The sequence below is a fragment of the Lactuca saligna genome, chromosome 3 (genome assembly GCF_052625555.1).
Source record: "Lactuca saligna cultivar CGN05327 chromosome 3, ASM5262555v1, whole genome shotgun sequence".
Classification (NCBI taxonomy): domain Eukaryota; kingdom Viridiplantae; phylum Streptophyta; class Magnoliopsida; order Asterales; family Asteraceae; genus Lactuca; species Lactuca saligna.
Genome location: NC_136419.1, coordinates 76,687,475 through 76,709,720, shown reverse-complemented (window position 1 = coordinate 76,709,720; position 22,246 = coordinate 76,687,475). Strand labels below are relative to the sequence as shown.

Below are 22,246 nucleotides of genomic sequence, written 5' to 3'. Positions count from 1 at the left end.
CGATCATGGTTTAATGAGATTTAAACATAGAAGAATTTAAATAGAAACTTTTTGGACATTTTATTATCAAAGTTAATTTTATTAACTCGAAAATGTTTACAATACTTGACCTATTAGGCCATTACAAAGAGTTGAAATATCGGGTTGTCACGTCATCCCCCCGTTAGAGGGAATTTCGTCCCGAAATTCAAAGTAAGAGAATACTCGTGGATTAGGGAAACAGATGTGGGTACTTGTGTTGCATCTAATCTTCGCGTTCCCATGTGAATTCAGGTCCCCGCTTAGCGTTCCAGCGAACCTTCACGATGGGTATGCGACTTTGTTTTGTTTGCTTGACCTCTCGGTCCATGATTTCTACTGGTTCTTCTACAAAATTGAGGCTCTCGTTGATCTCGATCTCGTCGAGTGGGATTACGAGAGTCTCATCGGATAGACACTTTTTTAAGTTAGATACGTGGAATGTAGAATGTACGTTACGAAGTGCGCCTGGTAGATCGAGTTTGTAAGCTAAGGGGCCGACTCTTGCAAGAATTTCGAAAGGCCCTATGTACCTCGGATTAAGTTTCCCACGCTTGCCGAAGTGTATCAAGCCCTTCCAGGGTGAGACTTTGAGAAGGACTCGGTCTCCCACCTGAAATTCCAAAGGTTTCCTTCGTTTATCTATGTAGCTCTTCTGTCGGTCTCTAGAGGCTTTCAATTGTTCACGGATTTGAACGATTTTCTCTGTCGTTTCCCGAATGATCTCCGGACCGGTGAGAGTACTGTCTGAAGCTTGGCCCCTGGCTAATTGGGTATCACCCACTTCAGCCCAGCATAGAGGGGATCTGCACTTTCGACCGTAGAGAGCTTCAAATGGAGCAGCCTTGATGCTCGTGTGATAACTGTTATTATAGGAAAACTCGACAAGGGGTAAATGAGTATCCCATGCCTTCCCAAAGTCAATCACGCAGGCTCGCAACATATCTTCCAGAGTTTGGATGGTCCTCTCACTCTGTCCGTCAGTCTGCGGATGGTAGGTTGTGCTCATGTCCAGCCTTGTTCCTAGGGAATGTTGTAGTGATTGCCAGAATCTTGAGGTGAACCTACTATCTCTATCGGAGATAATAGATATAGGCACACCATGTAGCCGTACGATTTCCCTAATGTATGTCCTAGTCAGTTTCTCCATCTTGTCGGTTTCTTTGATAGGTAGGAAGTGTGCAGACTTGGTCAATCTATCGACGATGACCCATATGGTATCAAGTCCACCCGCTGTCTTGGGCAACTTGGTTATGAAATCCATAGTGATCCGCTCCCACTTCCATTCTGGGATCTCTGGTTATTGCAATAAACCAGAGGGCTTCTGGTACTCGACCTTAACCTTTACGCAAGTAAGGCATTTACACACGAAGGTAGCAATCTCTGCTTTCATATTAGGCCACCAGTATAGCTTTTTAAGATCCAGATACATCTTATCTGAACCTGGGTGGACGGAATACCGAGTGTTGTGCGCCTCGGTCATGACCAAGTCTCGGAAACCACCGTTTTTCGGTGTCCAGATCCGATCCATGAAATATAAGGCTCCGTCACCCTTGGCTTCTAAATTCTTGTCCATTCCTCTGAGGGATTCACTCGTCACATTTTTAGGTTTCATGGCTTCAAGTTGGGCCATCTGAATTTGATTAGACAAGTGTGAATGGATGGTTATTGACAATGACTTGATTTTTCGACCAGAATATTCCTTCCGACTTAGGGCGTCTGCTACTACATTGGCTTTACCCGAATATCGCATTCGTAATCACTGAGTAGCTCGACCCACCGTCGTTGTCTCATGTTGAGCTCCTTTTGATCGAAAATGTGTTGTAAACTCTTGTGGTCAGTAAAGATAGTGCTTTTCGTTCCATACAAGTAATGTCTCCAGATCTTCAGAGCAAACACCACTGCTCCTAGTTCAAGATCGTGGGTCGTGTAGTTAACCTCGTGTGTCTTCAACTGTCTCGAGGCGTAGGCGATGACCTTACCTCGCTGCATCAGAACACACCCGAGCCCTTGGTTCGATGCATCGCAATAGACTACGAAGTCTTCTATTCCTTCGGGAAGGGATAGTATTGGTGCGGTGCACAAGGCTCGTTTGAGTGTTTGGAACGCTCTTTCTTGTTTCTTTTCCCAGTCAAAGACCACACCTTTCTGGGTTAGGGTTGTAAGAGGTTTCGCTATTCGAGAGAAGCTCTGAATGAATATGCGGTAGTAGCCAGCAAGACCTAGAAATTGACGAATTTCTGTCGGCATCTTAGGTGTTGACCAGTTCTCAATGGCTTTAATTTTGGATGGGTCCACGTGGATTCCCTCTTCGCTTACCACGTGTCCTAAGAATTCGACTCTCCGGATCCAAAATTCACATTTCTTGAACTTCGCATAAAGCTTCTCTTTTCGTAATGTCTCTAGAACTTGTCGCAGGTGATCGCCATGCTCTTTCTTACTTCGGGAGTAGATCAGGATGTCGTCAATGAAAACGATGACGAACTGATCCAAATAAGGTTGACATACTCTATTCATCAGATCCATGAAGACTGCTGGCGCATTGGTCAATCCGAATGGCATCACCACGAACTCGTAGTGTCTGTAACGAGTTCGGAAGGCTGTCTTTGGAACATCCTCCTCTAGTACTCGTAACTGGTGATATCCGGATCTCAGATCAATCTTAGAAAAATAGTTCGCCCCTTGGAGTTGGTCAAATAGATCGTCTATGCGAGGCAGAGGGTAACGATTTTTGACCGTCAGTTTGTTGAGTTCTCTGTAGTCGATACACATACGGAATGATCCATCTTTCTTCTTAACGAACAAGACCGGTGCTCCCTAATGTGAGAAGCTTGGTCTTATGAAGCCCTTGCTGAGCAGTTCGTTAAGTTGACCAGAGAGTTCCTGCATCTCAGCCGGTGCTAAACGGTAGGGCGACTTGGCTACTGGGGTAGCTCCTGGGACTAAGTCGATTCTGAACTCGACCTGTCGTTGCGGAGGTAACCCGGGTAGTTCTTCTGGGAAAATGTCGGGGAAGTCGCTCACTACAGGGATGTTCTTTAGTTCTTTCGTTTTGAGGCTCGTGTCGACGACGTGAGCAAGGAATGCATGGTATTCCTTACGTAGATACTTCTGTGCTTGAATACTTGATATGATGCGAAGACTTGCACCGGGTTTGTCGCCGTAGACTATAAGAGTTTCGTTAGACGGAAGGTTTAAACGGACTGCTTTCTCGTAGCACATGATGTCGGCGCAATGAAGGCTTAACCAATCCATGCCAATGATAACGTCGAAACTTTTTATTGAGACTGGCATGAGGTCGATTGGGAATGAATGGTTATCTAGAGTTATGGTACAACCTAAATATATGCTACTCGTACTTTCAGTTTTTCCATTAGCCATTTCTACTGTGAATAGTTCTTTGAGTGCGTGCGGTGGTTGATTAAGCATGCGAGTAAATTTATGGTTTACGAAGCTTCGCTCCGCTCCACTATCGAATAGAATGCATGCATAGGAGTCATCGAGGAGGAACGTACCAGTCACCACTGTCGGGTCAGCAACTGCTTCTCCGTGGCCTATCGCTAGTACCCTCCCTGCTCCGCCAACATTTTTCGCCTTGGGGCAGTCCCTCTTATAGTGGCCTGTTTCGCCACATCCATAGCAGGTCGGGCTCGCGCCAGAGCCGGGGACTTGGGCGATCGGTCTCGCCGGAGATTTACAGAAACGGACTGTGTGTCCTCTCCTGTGGCAGTTAGAGCACTGCATTTCATGGCAGGGGCCATTGTGGTGGTAGTTGCATTTGTTGCACTTGGGCGAACTTCCAGCATACCCACCCACCAGAGTGGTAGTAGCAGCAGCAGGGGTTATTGCGGCATGTATTGCCACAATTTGCTGCTTTTTGGCAGCCTGTTGCTTCTTCTTTTCATCCCAGAATTTCCGCTTAGTATCAGCGGGTTTGGAGAGTTCCGGGATGGCTAGGGTGGTTGTGGTTGCAGGGGTTTTGACTCCATGGTCAATGAGTCGTTGTGCCAATCGTTTGGCACTGTCGAAGGTAGCGGGGTTTGATGCTTGAACATTCCCCTGATACGGAGGCACAAGCCCCCATATGTACCTTTCGATCTTTTTCCCTTCAGTGGGAACCATATTAGGGCAGAGGGCCACCAGTTCGCTGAATCTGGCGGTGTAAGCGACAATGTTGGTGCCCTTCATGGTCAGGCTCCAAAGCTCCTGCTCTAGTTTCTGGATCTCGCCCCTCGGGCAGTATTCCTCAATCATGAGGTCTTTCATCGTTTCCCATCCTATGTCGTTGGCTACGACGAGAGTTAGAGATTTAACGTGGCCGTTCCACCACAGCAGGGCCTTTCCTTCAAAGGTGCATGCGGCATATTTCACTTTGCTCGCAGCTGGGCATGAACAAATTTCGAAGACCGCTTCAGTCTTCTCGAACCATTGCGAGAGAGCAATGACTCCGCCGGTCCCATGAAAGGACTTCGGCTTGCAGTTGGTGAAATCCTTGTAAGAGCACTCTCTCGAGCGCACAGGGGTTTCAACCGGGATTGATTCCACAGGGGTTCCACCTCTGCTGGCATCAGAAGAGTGATACTGATCCATGGCAGTTGCCACTGCTGCAGCTACGGCAGCATTTAGGGCTGCAGTATCGATGACCGGAGGCGGAGGAGGTGGTGGTGCAGGATTATTCCTAGGAGATTTGCGAGGAGGCATCTTTCAGCTATAAGTTTATAAAGGTAAGAAAAATGGTAAGAATCATTTTGTAAGCAACGTGAGAGTGATACATGGACTAACTAACCATAGCCCAACAGTTGAATGAGTGTTTGAAATCACAACAAGAAATATTAGTAGGTAAACACAAGTGTATAGATTTTTCCCACAATTTAGATAGATTTCAATAATACTGGTATTACTGATGTAATAAGTTCAAGGAAAAATCGACCTAACAGTAGGTCTTACATCATACCATATAGAAAAGTTTGACAGTTCTTAGATTCCTAATTAGAGTACTGAAAGTTAGGAATATTTTACAGACAAGTGCTACTGAGAGCACAGATGTTAAAGGCTAATCCTTAACCCTAAAGATAATGATGTACTAGACATCATCTAACGGCGATGAATATTCCTCGGGAGAACCCTAAGGTCTCTCATTTGACGGACCACCTCTTGAAGGTGTTGCTCATGAGCACTTTGACGAGCTCGGAGTTCCATGACTTCAGCTTGAGAGGCAACCAGATGTTGCTGTAGGGTTTCATTGGTTCTCCAGGTCCGTTGCATGTCTTCTTCAAGACGGCGGATGCGGACTGTGTTGACACCTGAGTTGGCATCAATCTCCATGACCCGGTCGATGGCTGCTCTACCTTGCTCGACATTACGAGCTATTCTGCGGATAATGACAGGCAGGGCTCGGTCAGCAGAGCCACCATTGCTGACGTTGTAAAAGCTTCGGTCCCCAAAGTATGGTAAGGGTTGACCCTGTTCATCACTCCAACGATTCAAGTTGTTTGCCCATAAGGGAGTAGGACCTGGAAAAGATGGTCGAGGGTTGTTGTTCGGGGGTTAACCTACGAGTGGTAGGTTGTTGACTTCAGGCTCAGAGTCTGATCCATCTGAGAAGCCTTCAGCTTGATGATCATCCAACGGAATTTGGTGTTCATTGTCAGACTCTGCTTCGAGCATTCCTATGTTGCCTTCATTTGGAAAGTACGGGTCGTCGTGATGGAATCCAGCCATTTAAATCTACGCGAGAAGAGAGGTATAAAGATATGTATGTAGTTAATAGCACAAAATACACCTATAGTATTTTAAGTTTAAGTTCCACTGATCTTTTTGTGGCATTGTTGGTAAGTTTTTTTTTGACTTGTTAACACATCACAACTATTCTAGGGCATATGCTAATCACTCCTCGGACCAGCATAGTTGATCAGGCTATGCCATTCCCAGGACTGACCATACATCCCCTAGCTTACCTGTGATATTTAACAATCGTAATACTCTTGTTCTTGTCATTGTGACACTGGTTTTAGTATGAATGCAGACTAGTATACTTAATTAACTATTTTAGGATTTAAAGTATAGACTCTTGGTCAGAGTGTTTTAATCCCAAATGGGTTTATAGTTTAGTATATCTTTTATGGGTTGATATACTTGCTTCACTATAAACAATGCTCTGATACCAATCTGTCACACCCCAAAACCAAGAATGGCGGAAACGTTCTGGGGCGGAGGACGTCATGTAAAGTATCACAACACAGTAAATGTAAATAAGCAAACAACATCATCCATTGCATTAAATATAAAATTTTAATACAAGCGTGTTCCGTACAGTTTTAGACACCAAAAATATAATTTAAATCAAAATAGTATGATGAGTCTTGAATGCGCTCCATCTTCTCAAAAGCTAGCATCGGTACCTGTCTACTGATGACCTGAGAATACAAGTTATTTTGAAAGAGTTTATCAGCATTAAGCTGGTGAATTCATAAGTATTTTAGTGTCGAGGTTTGTTATCAAAACGTTTGAACCTGTCGCAAGTATGAGTTGTAAATGTATGTAAGTGTTTGTAAAAGTTTGAATCTCTCAGAAAAACCTATATTTTCTGTTAAAGTAGTCCTCTACCAAGGCTTAACTGTTTTGTATGCTCGTTTGAGGTAAAAGTGTGTAATTTCCCAAGTGTAACTATCATTTATCAAAATATAGTTTGTACATTAAAGTTTAAGTGAGGTTATCACCAAAATGTAATGGGTAAATTATTGTAGTACTGTAGTTTTGTTTTATAGGAACTACTGCTGTACTAACTACCTTAAACCGGGTTTATATTAAGGTATCATGTGATAAATTGCACCATACTATCGACTGGTAACATCGACAACGTATAGTCGAAAAATAAGGTATGACGTTTGGCACCCGCAGACCTGTCGGTCCCACTGTAGCTAGCAGCGAGGTGTAGGATAGTCAATCCAGTATAGATCTATACGCAAACTCACGCTCTCCCTCCAAGAGACTCTGGCTACAACTCGGGTCATGACAATTAAGACATGCTCCCATACAGTGGATCACAATTGTTAACGTATTCGTGTATATGCAATAAAATGTTACTTGTTCTAGTATCGTTGTATATGTTCTCTTAGTAATAAGTATTGACTCCTGAATGAACTGACTCGTTGATCTAGAAATTGTAGTAGTATGATCCCGTGTTACCGCGATGGTAACTTACTAAGGATGTGCTGATAAGTATGAATATGGAAGTACTTTTATGTCTATACATGTATATATGATATATAACTAATATTGAAACGACCCTCGGATGGTCACCCGAAATTCCACCAGACCACATCCAAATCGAGGAAAAGGAAATAGGACAGGTGGCTTTCCTAAGCCCTTTAAACATTATTTATACAACTATACATATATGGGCATGCAAATTTATAGGTAGTAAAACAAAGTTTACAATAAAGCATTTGATAAGTAAAAGAGTTTGTAAAACATTTTGAAGTAAAACAGTTTGAACAGTGATAAAATCATTGGTTTCCTAGTTATTAATCACATGTGATTGATGCAATCACATGTGATCGAAGCAATAACTATAAGTGTTTAACTTGTATTCCCCCCCCCCCCCCCATAAAGTATTTAAAACATTTAAAAGCATTTCAAAGGTAAAATAAGGGGTATGAACTCACTTGGAAGTTTGAAGATAGCGAGATCGAAAACTGGGCAGAGTTTCGTCTCGGGAAACGGATTTTTCTTGGGATTCTCGGGAATCTCGGGAGTAAAATCGACCCTCGGGACTTGAGCAAAAAGACCAGAGCTTCGGGTTTGAACGGGCACGGAAATCGAGGCAAGATCGTGAGAGAAAGAGAGAAAATGAACAAATTTTTCGGAAAGGCTCGCATCCCTTTTATAGGGGTGCTGAACCGCCTCCAAACGCGGGGCATATGGGCGTACGCAGCGCGTACCCGTACGTCATCGCTTACGTATTTCGGATGGGGCGGGTCGGATGGGACAGCGGGTCGGGTAGCTTCGCATAGGGCGACGTGGATGATCCGAGGCCGTGCCCTCGAGTACGCGGCGCGTACCTCGGCCCTAGGCTGACTCCTCTTCGGATAATACCGAATTTTTAATAAAAATTATATATAAATTATTTATCAAACTTCAAAAATTCATATCTCCTTCATACGAACTCCGTTTTCGACGTTCTTTATATCCCCGCGATGGTGAGACTACGATCTACAACTTTCGTTTAGATTCCGTTGGCAAATTCTGAAATTATTTTTATTATTTATTTATTAAAATGACGTGATTAAGGAATTTCTTTAACAATTCATAACTTCTTTATCTGACGTCAGTTTTTGCCAGACTTTTTACCGTTGAAATACCATTGTCGAGACCTCCGATTCTCGTTTAGGTCATTCCGGCCAAATGTCGCTCGATCTCCGTTTCGAGTTTTTAGTTGTCTGTTGCTAAGCTGAACTTGGAAAAATCATAACTTCAATATACGAAGTCGGATTTGGGCGTTCTTTTTACGTACGATCATGGTTTAATGAGATTTAAACATAGAAGAATTTAAATAGAAACTTTTTGGACATTTTATTATCAAAGTTAATTTTATTAACTCGAAAATGTTTACAATACTTGACCTATTAGGCCATTACAAAGAGTTGAAATATCGGGTTGTCACACACAGTCCGTTGTTTTTGAAGTTGTCGTCTGATAAAAATTTTCACGAGATAAAAAAACCATGCCACTAGTGTTTTTAAAATCCACGACATCCTTGACTAAATGACAAGTTCTTTGTCTTCATCTTTGGATCTATAGGACGAGCTTTTACATATATACCAAACTCCCCTAAAATCCTTTTAGCAAAACTTGTTTGCATTAGCATGATTTCTTCCTTTTTTGTGATACTTCTTTGAAATCGATACATTGTTTTTGCACGAAAACCTTCACAAATTGTACATAAAAAAACATGTATCAGCTTATCCATAGCTTCCTTTTTGTGAGTCAAAAACTCGACATCCTTTTTCACGTTATTCGACCCAATATAAAGCGTTTGTCCATTTGATCATCTAATTTCTTTATATGTGAACCTTTTAAAAAACTTCGAGCCATTTTCTTCTCCCCTAAATCTTTCAAGGCATAAAAATTGGCATGTTGAAGTCTCGCATGCCACAACCAATCATGATCCGCTTTGGTTGATAAAACACACATTGATTGCTAATGAGGTATGTTACCTCCAAATCGAAGTGGCTCTGCAAAATAAACTCTGATCCACTGAAGACCAATCCGAACAAACGCATTTGGGATACCGAATCACACAGGACAAAGCCGAACCACTTTACTTTTGAGAAATGTTGTGAACTAGCATTCATAGGTTTCAAGTCAAGTGGTCATCGGGAACAACATATGAAGAGCCTGTCATGGACAAATGGTCCTACGCACTTAGATAATGAGAATGACAAGACTACTGACAGTTCATAAGTATCGCTTTTATACCTTCGGCATCGAGCACATTAATGATGATGAGATGGGGACATATTTGATCTGTCCTCGTCCCCGCTTCCCCAATGCACTAGTAGTATAAAAGCGGGTCGGTTTTCCTCACTAACGGGTACGCTCTCAACAATCACAATAGATTTATTATTCGATCATAACGTCCCAAATCTCGTAACTAACTTAAGCATCAAAGCGTTCTCCCGGGCTCATCACCCGGTGAACGTCTGATGTTGCTTCCTCTTTTCAAGTTCATTCAGGCTCCAACATTAGACGAATTCACCTTGTTGAGCGTTACATCCTACCGCCCGAAGGGCAAGATTCATCAATCGCCCTGTTTAAAAAACGTGTTTTGTAAATTCGGTTAGGAAACCTCTTTACTTTTAAAAGTAAAGTGTTATTGTTGTCAAATACATGTAAAATGTTAATATAGATAAATCAACTTGAGTCCCATTTTTCATTAGTTTACCAAGACATATGATATTATTTTTAAGTCTAAGAATGGATTATACCTCATTAAGTAGCTTTTGATCTTCGGTTTTGCAATAAAACAAGATCGACATTTGCCTTTAGTGTCGATCTCTTAACCATGTCCAAACCGCGTGTGTCCTGTCACTTTCTTGTCTAGATCATGAAAGTTTGATTTTTTTTTCTTCAGTCGTGGTTGCTAAAACCATTGTTTAGATACAATACCTAGAAACCTTCATCCAATGCAAGAAACCTAACACAACTCTTCTCTTCTAGTGACACCTTATCGAGTATATATTGTTTTGAATTGTCATCATCAAAACATGCTCTTAGTTGTTATTGGTTCTAGTGATGTTCACTTCCTCATGTCAATTCTTGTTTGGACATTCTTAACACATAATGACCAAATTTTTCACAAAGTAAAGCCCTTTATTTTTACATTTATCTATTTGAGATCATGAAAGTTTGATTTTTTTTTCTTCGTTCATGTGGTTGCTAGTACCATTATCGAGATACAATACCTAGAAACCTTCACCATGCAAGAAGCCTAACACGACTCTTCTCTTCTAGTGACACCTTATCGAGTATAAGTTCGTCCTTAGCTACCAGACTACCATATCCTCCCCTTACCTTTGATGTGTTTGACAAGTCTCTATCAAATTTTAGCTAAGATCAAAATTCCTACTTGATATGTATGAGCAATAGACAGTGGTGGGATTAGATGGGGCATTGGGGGTACCCCCAAAAAACTGTTTTATATATATATACAAAATATTATTAGTAAACATGTTTCATGTTATTGTACCCCTAGCTAAAGAATTTTTAACATGTTTTTAATGTTCGATATTGAATAACTACATATAATATATTGACAATGTTTGTACCCCATATCAAAAATTTTGGCTCTGCTACTGGCAATAGAGAAGGTCCTTCTTCTCGTTCTTTATACCCTCAAAGTCTCTCTTCATGGGTCTTAAATAACCTAAAATCTCCTTCACTTTCATGTTTTTCAATTCCCTAAAGTGCTATATGACTTTCAAATATCTGATTTTTTCATTCGACTTGGATAAAGATCAATTTCCGTCAATATTTTGATTTTTTTTTCTTGCATCAAAGTCCGAGAGTAGTGTTGGGCTCAAACAATGGTCAAACTTATCTTGACATTGATTGGTCTATCAGATCAAAAGGGTCATTGGGTGTGGGAGGTCGAGGTTATTCGCCTATATGGTATCCGCAACTAAAAATGTTATCAATAATGTCAAAAGGACCATCAAACAATCTAATTAACAACCAAAAGTTTGTCAAAATATACTTCTTTAATTAGAACAAATTTAGATATAAAACACACTATTGCAAATTTGCAACGATAGAAACAAAAAATGTGAGCGATCCCCTTTACTACCGTAACTTTCTTTCCAGGTTTTCTTGGAGAAAAAGTCATGCTTCTATTTTAACAAAAAAAAGAACGGCGATTGATCAAATTATCATCTACTCATATTCTGCTTAATTTCCCTCTCAAGGTAAACATTATTACAACTCGCTTTCATTCTTTTATAGTATTTGCATATTTATTTACAACCCATTATATATATATATATATATATATATATATATATATATATATATATATATATATATATATATATATATAACAACAAAGGTATGTAATTTGGTGTTTGTGACTTCACATTAAATACATATTTTGATTTGTTTTCCTGAATTTAAAGTATTATAATTTTTCAAATATCTTAGTTTTATGGGTTAATGTTTAGGTGTGACCATGGTTCTACAAACTAAAAATACCGAAAATACCCCTGGTGATACAAAATCCTGTTATAAAGATGTGGGAAATTCAAAAAAATACATCAAGTCATTTGTTGGTGCATCTTTTAAGGACCACAAGGCTTTGCTTCAAGGCAACTTTGCACAAGGTCACAACAATTTTCAACCACTTAATATTATATTTATTTTCTCATATAAAAAAATAAACTAACCATTGTTTTCTTTCTCTTTGTAATTTAACAGATGGTTGACAAATTTCAAAAAGCAAAATCAACTGCACCAAAACATGGAAAAGAATAAATTTGCTCTTTAGTTTTTTTTTTCTTTTTTTTTTTTTGGTGAAATTATGTTATTTTTGTAACGCACTTCTATTTCCAATATATGCTTTAAATATGTAAAGAATTCAAAGAATTTAGCAAAGTTTCTTTTTCTTTTTTTCTTTTTTTGTAAAATCTTTGCAATCACTTAAAAATAGATTGTTACAAAATTATCCCCAAAATAGAGATGTGGACTTGGAGATGAGTTTGGTAGTAGCTGTGACTTTTTCCAACCTGTACAAGTTGTAACTTATGCATTAAGAGTTGTAACTTGTGCAGTATCAATAGTACATAACGTGATACAAGAGATTACTTTGAAATTTCTTCAACAGCTTTGATTATGTTTTGAGAATTAGTTTCCACAACTTGACCTCCAAGAATCATTTCATCTAAGATAGTATGCATCTACAAGAAACAAAGAAAAAAAATAATTATAAATTAAATTGAAAATTTAATTATAAAAGGAGAATAATTGACATGTTGTGAAGTACCTTGCCATAATTGAGAACAATATCAAGTTCGCATACATTGCTGAAGCACTTCTCCAATGTTTCCACATATACTGAAAGAGTTGATAAAAACTTAAATCATGAAAAATATAATTTCATGAAAGATTTAAAAAAAAAAAAAAAAAAAAAAGAAATTAGATTTTGGTGTGTACCTTGTATAAGATCAAACATAGCCAGTTCATTTTCAGAGCTATCAAATACAAACACAAAGTACAATGTTGCAAACAACTTGTAAACAAGTCTTGAATCCTGCAAAGGGTTTAAGAGGTTAGTTTATGTGATTGTAACAATTTATTATATATGAATCTTGAAAAGGGTTTAAGAAGTTAGTTTATGCGAATATGTGATTGTAACAATTTATTATATATGAATCTTGCAAAGGGTTTAAGAGATTAGTTTATGTGATTGTAACAATTTATTATATATGAATCCTGCAAAGGGTTTAAGTTAGTTTATGTGATTGTAACAATTTATTATATATGAATCCTGCAAAGGATTTAAAAAGTTAGTTTATGTGATTGTAACAATTTAGTATATATGAATCCTGCAAAGGATTTAAAAAGTTAGTTTATGTGATTGTAACAATTTATTATATATGAATCCTGCAAAGGATTTAAAAAGTTAGTTTATGTGATTGTAACAATTTATTATATATGAATCCTGCAAAGGGTTTAAGAGATTAGTTTATGTGATTGTAACCATTTATCATATATGAAGACAATGTATAAAAAACACAATTAAGAGAAACCAATAATATTTGATTTTAATAAAAGAATTACCGGACCCAATAGCGCGCCTCCTTCAATGAAATTGCTTACATTTTCAGGCTGCAAGCATAAGACTGGAAGAAACAAAACAAAGAAAAATAAGTTTTGTTCTTCAAATTGTAATCAAGAGAGAATCTGAAATGTTCAAAATCATGGAGTATATGATGCTAGATCTTGATAATGATTCTTATCTCCATTTTGGTGTTGAATTGTTGATGAAAGTGAAATATGAACCATATTAGGTTCAATTACGATTGTAATAAGCCTAAGAATGCATGATATGTTGATAAACAATAAGATCTTTCTAACATCATCATCATCAAATTATGCATTCTAAAATCAACATAAATAATCGGAGAGAACATGAACCTGAGTAGATGCTTCGAATTAGTTGTTGCTGCTGTTCCACAGGCTAACCTTGCAATAAATTACACAACATAACACAATTCACAATTTCAAATCGAATGAAAATCAACTAACAGTTTGTGTTTGCCCCTACGTTTTACAGAAAAAAGAGTAACATATGCAACTTTCAACTTCAAATATCATATGAAATTAAGGTTAGAATGCACTAAAATCCGTTAGATTTGGTGGAAAGTAACTAATCAGAAGGAAAATTATACCGTATAATTGTAGAATTTGGCGAGGCGAGGTTTGCCTTGGTTGTTGATCACCATCATAGCCCTAATCATGTCGCACAAACAAACCCTAAATCTCAGTTTTCAGTTGAAGTAACGAGAAGGAGAAGAAGAAGAAGAAGAAGAAGATCCGATAACGATAAAGCACGCGAATACATCCAAAATCCATCGTAAAATATGATGCTCCGATCCGATCGTGACTCCGGCCTCCGTGATGATCTTAGAGAAAGGGCCTGGGCTAAAATTGTTACGTAACTAACTTTATACCCGGCCTGTTAATCGGTTTTTCAAACACAAAACTGGACCATGTCCATGATGTGTAGATAAAAATAGGTATCTTATCAATCAAATTACATTTTATTTAAATTTATACTTTTAGTCCTTTTATTTAAACAGAGTTTTCATTTAGATCCTTCTCGGTTTTAAAAAATTACTTTTAGTCCAACATAAAGAAAAAAAAAAGCATTTTATATTTCAAGTTGTTTTTAGTAGTCAGTATTTTTTTTGTCCATACCCCTACAATACAAGATGGTGGTTGTCTTTTTTTCATTTATATAGCAACAACAAAAGAAAAAACAGGAAATGACATTAGGAGTGATTGACATTTGCTCTTTCAAGTCATGGACAAGCAAATAAGAAATAAAAAAGAAACAATGATAAACTGATATTCGGCAACAAGCAAGTGGAAAAATGGAGGAACTGAAGATATTTTTCTATCTTCTAAATGATCTTATTAACAAATGTTTTGAATCTATAAAAAGGAGGCGACGGACATACTAAAAAGATATATATAATCCACGTTTTTATTTTTCTATACTATGTTTTTTACTTTATTTTCACATATTATAAATATTTACTATAAGTAGAAAGTTTTCATAAAAAAAAAAAAAGTTATAAGCGCAAGGTTTTTTTTTATCATTTACGTAATGACGTGTTGGAAAGAGTATTTTCAATTCAACGATCAACCGAATTATAAGGTATTTTTATACAACTGTAATTTATTTATTTTATTTTTTTTGTAAGTTGTAACATGTACCGTGTGTTTCGTGTAGATCCATAATGTTCATATAAACATATATGAAGGTTGTGAAAAGTATTTTTACTTCAACGATCAAATGAACTATCGGGTATTTTTATATAAGTGTTTTATTTTTTATTTTCTTTTTTTATCAGTTGTAACTTATAGTGTGTGTTTCGTATAGACGAATAATATTCATACAAACACATATGAAGGTTGTGAAGAGTATTTTCAATTCAACGATCAAACGAATTATGAGGTATTTTTATGTAAGCGTTTTTGTTTTTAAAAGTGTTTTTGCAAGTTGTAATTACTAACGTGTGTTTTTGATGTAATTCTGCTTATCAATCAGGCACAGAAAAATGAATAAAGAAAATGAAACTGGAATCTCGTTATTTCAAAATATTCTAAAACCAAAAAACTCCCTACAAGTGCAGTGATTCTGCATTATTAATACTAGATCTTATTCCTCAGAAAAAGCAACTGAACAAACAATAAACACTAACTGATAGGATTAACTTGAACAAAGAGATAAACTAAAAAAAAAAAAAAAAGATAAACTTTGAGAGATTCCAGCTTGGATTAGGCTAAGGCCCCTTTCAGCCACTATTATCCGGATCCTGATTTAACCCACCACCATTCAAATATCCAGACCCACCTGCATCATCCTCCCCCTCTTCGAAAGGAATCGTCCTCGAGTCCAACGGATCATCGACCTCTGGTAAAAACGGGGACAAATCAGACACGTTGAAAGTGGCCGAAACATTATAGTGCCCTAGAAGATCAATTTTATAAGCATTGTCATTGATCCTCTTTAAAACCCGGAATGGACCATCAGCTCAAGGTTTTAATTTTCCCCCACGACCACCCGGAAAGCGCTCTTTACTGAGATGCACCCACACCAAATCTCCCTCTTGGAAAACCACCTGCTTTCTTTTTAAATTTGCCCGCCTATGGTACACGATATTATTGTTTGTGATTTTCTCCTTCACCTGTTTATGGATCTCTTTGATTTTGGCTGCTCGATCAGCTCCCTCAGCACTAAAATATTCAGTAGCTGGAGATGGCGCCAAGTCCAGTGGGGTAAAGGGGTTCCGGCCATAGACAACAAGAAATGGACTCATACCGGTAGACCTATGGGTGGATCGGTTATAAGCAAATTCTGCCTGGGGAAGAACCAAATCCTACTGTTTTGGGTTAGACCCCACGAGACTCCGTAAGAGATTTCCCAAACTTCGGTTCGTGACTTCCGTCTGTCCATCACTTTGGGGATGGTGGGCACTACTGAAATTGAGCCGAGAACCAAAGCGTTTCCACAATGTCCTCCAGAAATGACCCACAAATTTCACATCTCGATCGGAAGTCAGCGTTTTTGGTACGCTGTGAAGTCGCACTATTTCTGCAAAATACAATCGTGCAATTTGACTAGCATCATAAGTTTTCGCACAAGTCACAAAGTGACTCATCTTCGAAAATCGATCCACGACTACCATAACTGAATCCTTCTACCTCTGAGTGCGGGGAAGACCTACCACAAAGTCGATACTAACATCTTCCCACGGGCCATCCGACACCGGTAACGGTGTATACACGCCGGCATTGGAACGATGTGTCTTCGCAACATGACACACCCGGCAGCGATCGACTATCCTTGTAACTGAGGTCCCCATCTTGGGCCAATAAAACCTTTCCTTGATCCATTGTAGCGTTTTGTCCCTACCAAAATGTCCCGCCAGAGCTCCTTGATGGCCTTCCAAAACAATAGCATCCCGTAACGAACACTAAGGCACACATAGTCGAATGCCCCTAAACAAGAAGCCATCATACAGCGAGTATCCATGGGTCAGACCAGTCCGACAACTTTCCCAAATGCTCGCAAAGTCTGGTTCATCAGCATAAAGAGTTGAGAAACACTCAAATGCATCAACATGAACTTTAAGTGAGGTGAGCAACCCTCGTCGTCTACTAAGAGCATCAGCCACAGTATTGGTGACCCCTGATTTGTGTTTAATGACAAAAGAGAAGTCTTGGAGTAATTCGACCCACTTAGCATGGCGTGGATTAAGCTTATGTTGTCCCTGAATGAAACGTAATGCTTGATGATCAGAGAACAGGATGAATTCTGTATGCAAAAGGTAGTGTCTCCAAAACTCTAAGCTTCTAATAATAGCATAAAATTCTTTATCATAGGTACTGTATTTCACTTTTGCATCACACAGTTTCTCACTAAAGAATGCTATAGGTCGCCCTTCTTGACTCAATACGCCCCCAATCCCAAACATAGAAGCATCACACTCGACTTGGAACATTTTCTGGAAGTCAGGTAAAGCTAGAACGGGAGTGTTGGTGATACTTTGCTTCAGCTCCTGAAAGGCGATTGTGGCTGCGGGAGTCCACTAGAAGATTTTTCCTTTTAGGCACTCAGTTATGGGGGCTGCAATAGTGCTAAAATTACGGATAAACCGACGATAAAATGATGCCAACCCAAGGAAGTTCCTGATTTCATGGACCGTGGCGGGTATGGGCCAAGACACCACAACAGCTATTTTCGAGTCATCCATCCTTATACCCCCTCCTGAGATGAGATATCCCAAGAATAAGACTTCATGCGCCAAAAAACAACACTTCTCCTCATTGGCATATAATTTTTGTTCCCTCAAAATACTGAATACTTATTTGAGGTGGTCCAGATGTTGCTGTACGCTTTGACTATATACCAGGATATCGTCAAAATAGATAACCACACAACACCTAATGAGGGGTTTAAAGATATGGTTCATAAGCCTCATAAACGTACTTGGCGCATTTGACAGACCAAAAGGCATGACCATCCATTCGTAGAGACCATCCCGTGTTTTAAATGCTGTTTTCCACTCGTCTCCGGGCCTCATTCTAATTTGGTGGTAGCCACTACGCAAGTCGATCTTAGTAAAAATGGTCGCGCCATGTAATTGATCGAGAAGGTCATCAAGACGAGGGATTGGGAACCGGTATTTGATAGTAATCTTGTTCACTGCACGACTATTGATACACATTCAATACGTCCCATTTGCTTTAGGAACAAGGAGGACGGGTACAGCGCACGGGCTCATACTTTCCCTAATTAGGCCCTTGTCCAGCAATTCAGTAACTTGCCTTTGAAGTTCTTTGTACTCGGTGGGGTTCATTTGGTATGCAGGTTTGTTGGGGATACTTGCACCAGGTACAAAATCAATACAATGTTGGATTTCGCATGCCAACGGAAGACCCCCCGGAATATCTGCAGGTAACACATCTTGAAATTCAGTGAGAAGGGGTAAGACTTCCGGTGGTTTTGTTGCTGGGGACGTGTTGGGTTCAACCATCAGCAGAGCAAATATGATATCGGGTTTAGTGTACCATGTAAAATCCATAAAGGCTGATCTAGTGAGAATCAAAGCCTCTGTTTCCGACCCGCGCATATCAAGGGGAACTAATTGTATCTTAATACCTTCCTTCTTGAAAGTATGTGTGTTTAGGTACCCATCATGTATCACTCTCCGATCAAATTGCCATGGGCGACCCAGCAACACATAGCAAGCATCCATGGAAATAACCTCACACCATACTTCATCCGCATATCTCGTCCCAATACTGAACTGCACCAGACATTTGTGCTTCACCTTCACAACATTCCCTCTTTTCAGCCACGTCAGCTGATAGGGATCGGGATGATCCACCACTTTGAGCCCTAATTTATCCACCATTAGTTGGGCAACCATATTTTCATAGCTTCCTCCATCAATAATGACTGTGCAGACCTTACCCTTCACGGTGCACCTGGTACAAAAGATATTATTCCGGAGCCACCTATTGTCGTTGACGGGAGGTGATGGGGATGAATCAGGGGTTGCGCTCAAAGCACGCTGTGTAAGGAGGGACTCACCCTTGTCAGGGTAAATAATTTCAGCGTCGCTATCTTCCTGTTCGCCGCCATCGGAATCGTAGACTGGAGCTGGGGGTGGATCCTCGGCGAGAGTGACGAGATGGGTATTGGGACAATCGCGAGCAAAGTGCCCTAATCCAGAGCATTTGAAACATCGTGGAGGATTTCGGGTCGGGGCGGCAGTTGTAGTGCGAGAGTTGTTGTAGTGCGAGAGCTGTTGTCGGTTCGTGTAGAATGGGCTCGGGTAGCTTGGGTTCCTCCCGTGGGAGGTCTTGTGGCCTCAGTTCTCTGAAAAGTGGGTCTAACCACCGTCGTTTTGGCTTCGGACTTTAGTTGCCTCTCAACTTTGAGAGCTAATTGACACACTTCGTTGAAAGTGTAGTAAGGTTGCAACTGTACGACGTCGGCGATTTCGGGTCTCAACGCTCCAAAAAATCTAGCGATGATTTGTTCTTCTTCCTCTTCTACACCACACCGAATTCGTAACCTATCAAATTCGCTTATGATTTCTTCCACTGTTGATGATTTCTGCATGATGTTGTGGTAATCCAAAAATGCTTCCTTGCGAAAATTGGGCGGCAAGAACTTTTCCCGCAAAAGTTTTTTTCATTTTCAGCCACGTCATGACCTTCGACTTGCCTTCCCGACGTCGTTTGGTCTTTACAGTCTCCCACCACATCGACGCATATTTACGAAGCTTCAGGGCCACGAATTTTACCTTATAGTTCTCTGAGATGTCCCGCAGCTCGAATACACGCTCTATTGTTTGGAGCCAGTCAAGGAATGCGTCAGGATCGGACATGCCATCGAACTCAGGTACGTCGATTTTGATTCCCAAATGTCGTAACGGATCGGATCTCTATTCTCTCCGTTCGAATGGGTTTCCCTCTGTTGCAAAAGGGTTGTACGCTGGGTCCCCATCATCCCAGATGTGAGGGTCAGTGTTCGTCCCTTCCTCTGATCGTTCTTCTTGTTGCACCTCTAGGTCCCGGACCCGTTGTCGCAACCTGGCTATTTCTTCCACATCTCGTGGGTCACGATGGCGGTCCTCGTTGCCTCTGCCGGCGAATCGACGTGGATTCCTCTGCCCTCGTTCACCCCGATCTTCCATATTCGAATCTTTCTTGGGCTCTGATACCAAACTGATGTAATTCTGCTTATCAATCAGGCACGGAAAAAGGAATAAAGAAAATGGAACTGGAATCTCGTTATTTCATAATATTCTAAAACCAAAAAACTCCCTACAAGTGCAGTGATTCTGCATTATTAATACTAGATCCTATTCCTCAGAAAAAGCAACCGAACAAACAATAAACACTAACTAATAGGGATTAACTTGAACAAAGAGATAAACTAAAAAAAAGATAAACTTTGAGAGATTCCAGCTTGGATTAGGCTAAGGCCCCTTTCAGCCACTATTATCCGGATCCTGATTTGACCCACCACCATTCAAATATCCAGACCCACCTGCATCAGTTTTGTGTAGACGAATAATGTTGATACAAACGTATATGAAGGCGACGGAAATGAAAACGAGAAAAAAAAAGTAGTTACTTCATCAATGACTCAAGTTTTCAAACCAACATGGTAAAAATTTAAGTTCATTAATATATATTTGCAGTAAGTTTGTCATCTCGAATATTGCTAGTTGTTGATTATTATATCATTTTCAAGTGTTCAAGACTTTAGATTTGGTGCAACAAACAGGGGTTTCTTTTGATTATGTTATCAACATAAAAAAATTATAAACGTGATTTTAATGTTTTATTTAAATGTGATACTCATGGTCATCCTTCTTCAAAGAATAAGTTTTTTGGAAAAAGTCGTGCTGATCCACCTTTAAACCCTAACAAACAATGCATGCGTTCGTGTTCGCCACCAATGGAAAATCCCGATATATTAATCAATTTTCGATATGAATTAATTAAAGAGTTGAAGAAATACAAGACAGAATATGTTGGCATGTTTGGAACCGAATTATGGTCTAATAATTACAACGCTTAAATTTTTTTCAACGGTCCTGCACTTAAAAGAATACTAGATGATAATGACGTATATGTGTATCCTCATTGCTTCAAGATACAATGTAAATACTACATGTTTTAACTATCACAGAAAGCCAAACATACCTACCACTTCGGTCTATTCCACAGGTGTGGTATGAACGTGTTGCAATAGCAATTGGATATGTTAATAACAATCGTTACGTCAAAGTTACATTGGATTGAGGATGCTTGATGCCTAATATTTCGCCACAGTGACATTATTTTAGGTATACGTGTGCAACATGATGGGCTACTCCCTATAAAGATCGACTAAATGTATATGAGAAGTTATTGGCCACCAATCGTACTCGTGAACATGTTTTAGACAAATAACATTGTAACAAAGTTTTAATAAAGTTGTAATATATTGATTTTTAAATTTATAATATGTATTAGTGTATTTTTTTTTCATTTGTTAAAAGATTAGTAAGTTTTTATTTATTTTAGTTTAATATTTAATTGTACATGTTAAGTTTTATTTGATTTAACCGGTAACCGAACTGAATAAACCGTAACTGAATTAACCATAACCAATTAACCGAACATTATTTGGTTTAGTTATGGTTAGTTTTAGGATGTAAAAAATCGATTTTAAACTGAAAATCCAAAAAACCAACAGAATAATACGATAATTAGAAGTCTAAAATAATAGGTCTAAAATAACAAAAAAAATCTTAATATTTTTATTATCCAATTAATACATTGATAATAGTATATATTAAAAGTTAATAAATAAAAGGTATTAATTATATCTTCGGATTTGGGAAGATTTGAAAAGAAAGAATAAAATGTTTAACTTTTTTTCTATTTCTCTCTAACTCGGGAGCGCAAAAGACAAATTTGTTTTCCGTTTCTTTTCTCTTCTTATTTTCTTTTCTTTCTCTTCTTTTCTTTACTTCATCTCGGGAGCGAGGTGTAAGGGATTAATTTAATGACATTAAATTATTAAAAAAAATATTATATAAAAATATTATTATATTAAAAAGGGAATAAAATGACTAATTTATGTGAAAATTACACTACATAGTTTTTGTATTTAAAATGGGTCATCCTATACTTTCTTTAGAACACCAAATCTAATTTTACTCCTAAATTACTTCTAATTCCACATATATCTCCAATAAGACTCGAATCATCAACCTTTAGGAGGAAGGATAAAATCCGATACCGTTGGACTAAAAGCCTTTTGACAGGTCCTCCTATACATACGAACTAATTCGTGTATTACAATGAAATCAATAAACAATCATTATATTAGTTTCGTTAATGCAAAATCAACCATATCAGGCTTGTCACTTTCCTA

The 22,246-nt window shown here is 38.9% G+C and overlaps 1 protein-coding gene and 1 long non-coding RNA gene across 2 annotated transcripts; one reads left to right on the top strand and one right to left on the bottom strand.

The window, feature by feature from the left end:
- Positions 1 to 11,087: 11,087 nt before the first annotated feature.
- Positions 11,088 to 12,232, top strand: LOC145036915 (uncharacterized). The gene is made up of 3 exons (XR_013678583.1): positions 11,088 to 11,483; positions 11,736 to 11,894; positions 11,989 to 12,232. It is a non-coding gene; the product is annotated as an uncharacterized LOC145036915 (long non-coding RNA).
- LOC145036914 (AP-3 complex subunit sigma-like) lies at positions 12,222 to 14,270 on the bottom strand. Its single transcript, XM_078985440.1, has 7 exons — positions 13,962 to 14,270; positions 13,708 to 13,750; positions 13,351 to 13,412; positions 12,724 to 12,820; positions 12,554 to 12,624; positions 12,376 to 12,467; positions 12,222 to 12,296 (listed from the first exon to the last, which is right to left on the bottom strand). Exons 1-7 carry the CDS (start codon positions 14,028 to 14,030, stop codon positions 12,233 to 12,235), a joined length of 498 nt encoding a protein of 165 aa, XP_078841566.1. The 5' UTR covers positions 14,031 to 14,270; the 3' UTR covers positions 12,222 to 12,232.
- Positions 14,271 to 22,246: the final 7,976 nt, after the last annotated feature.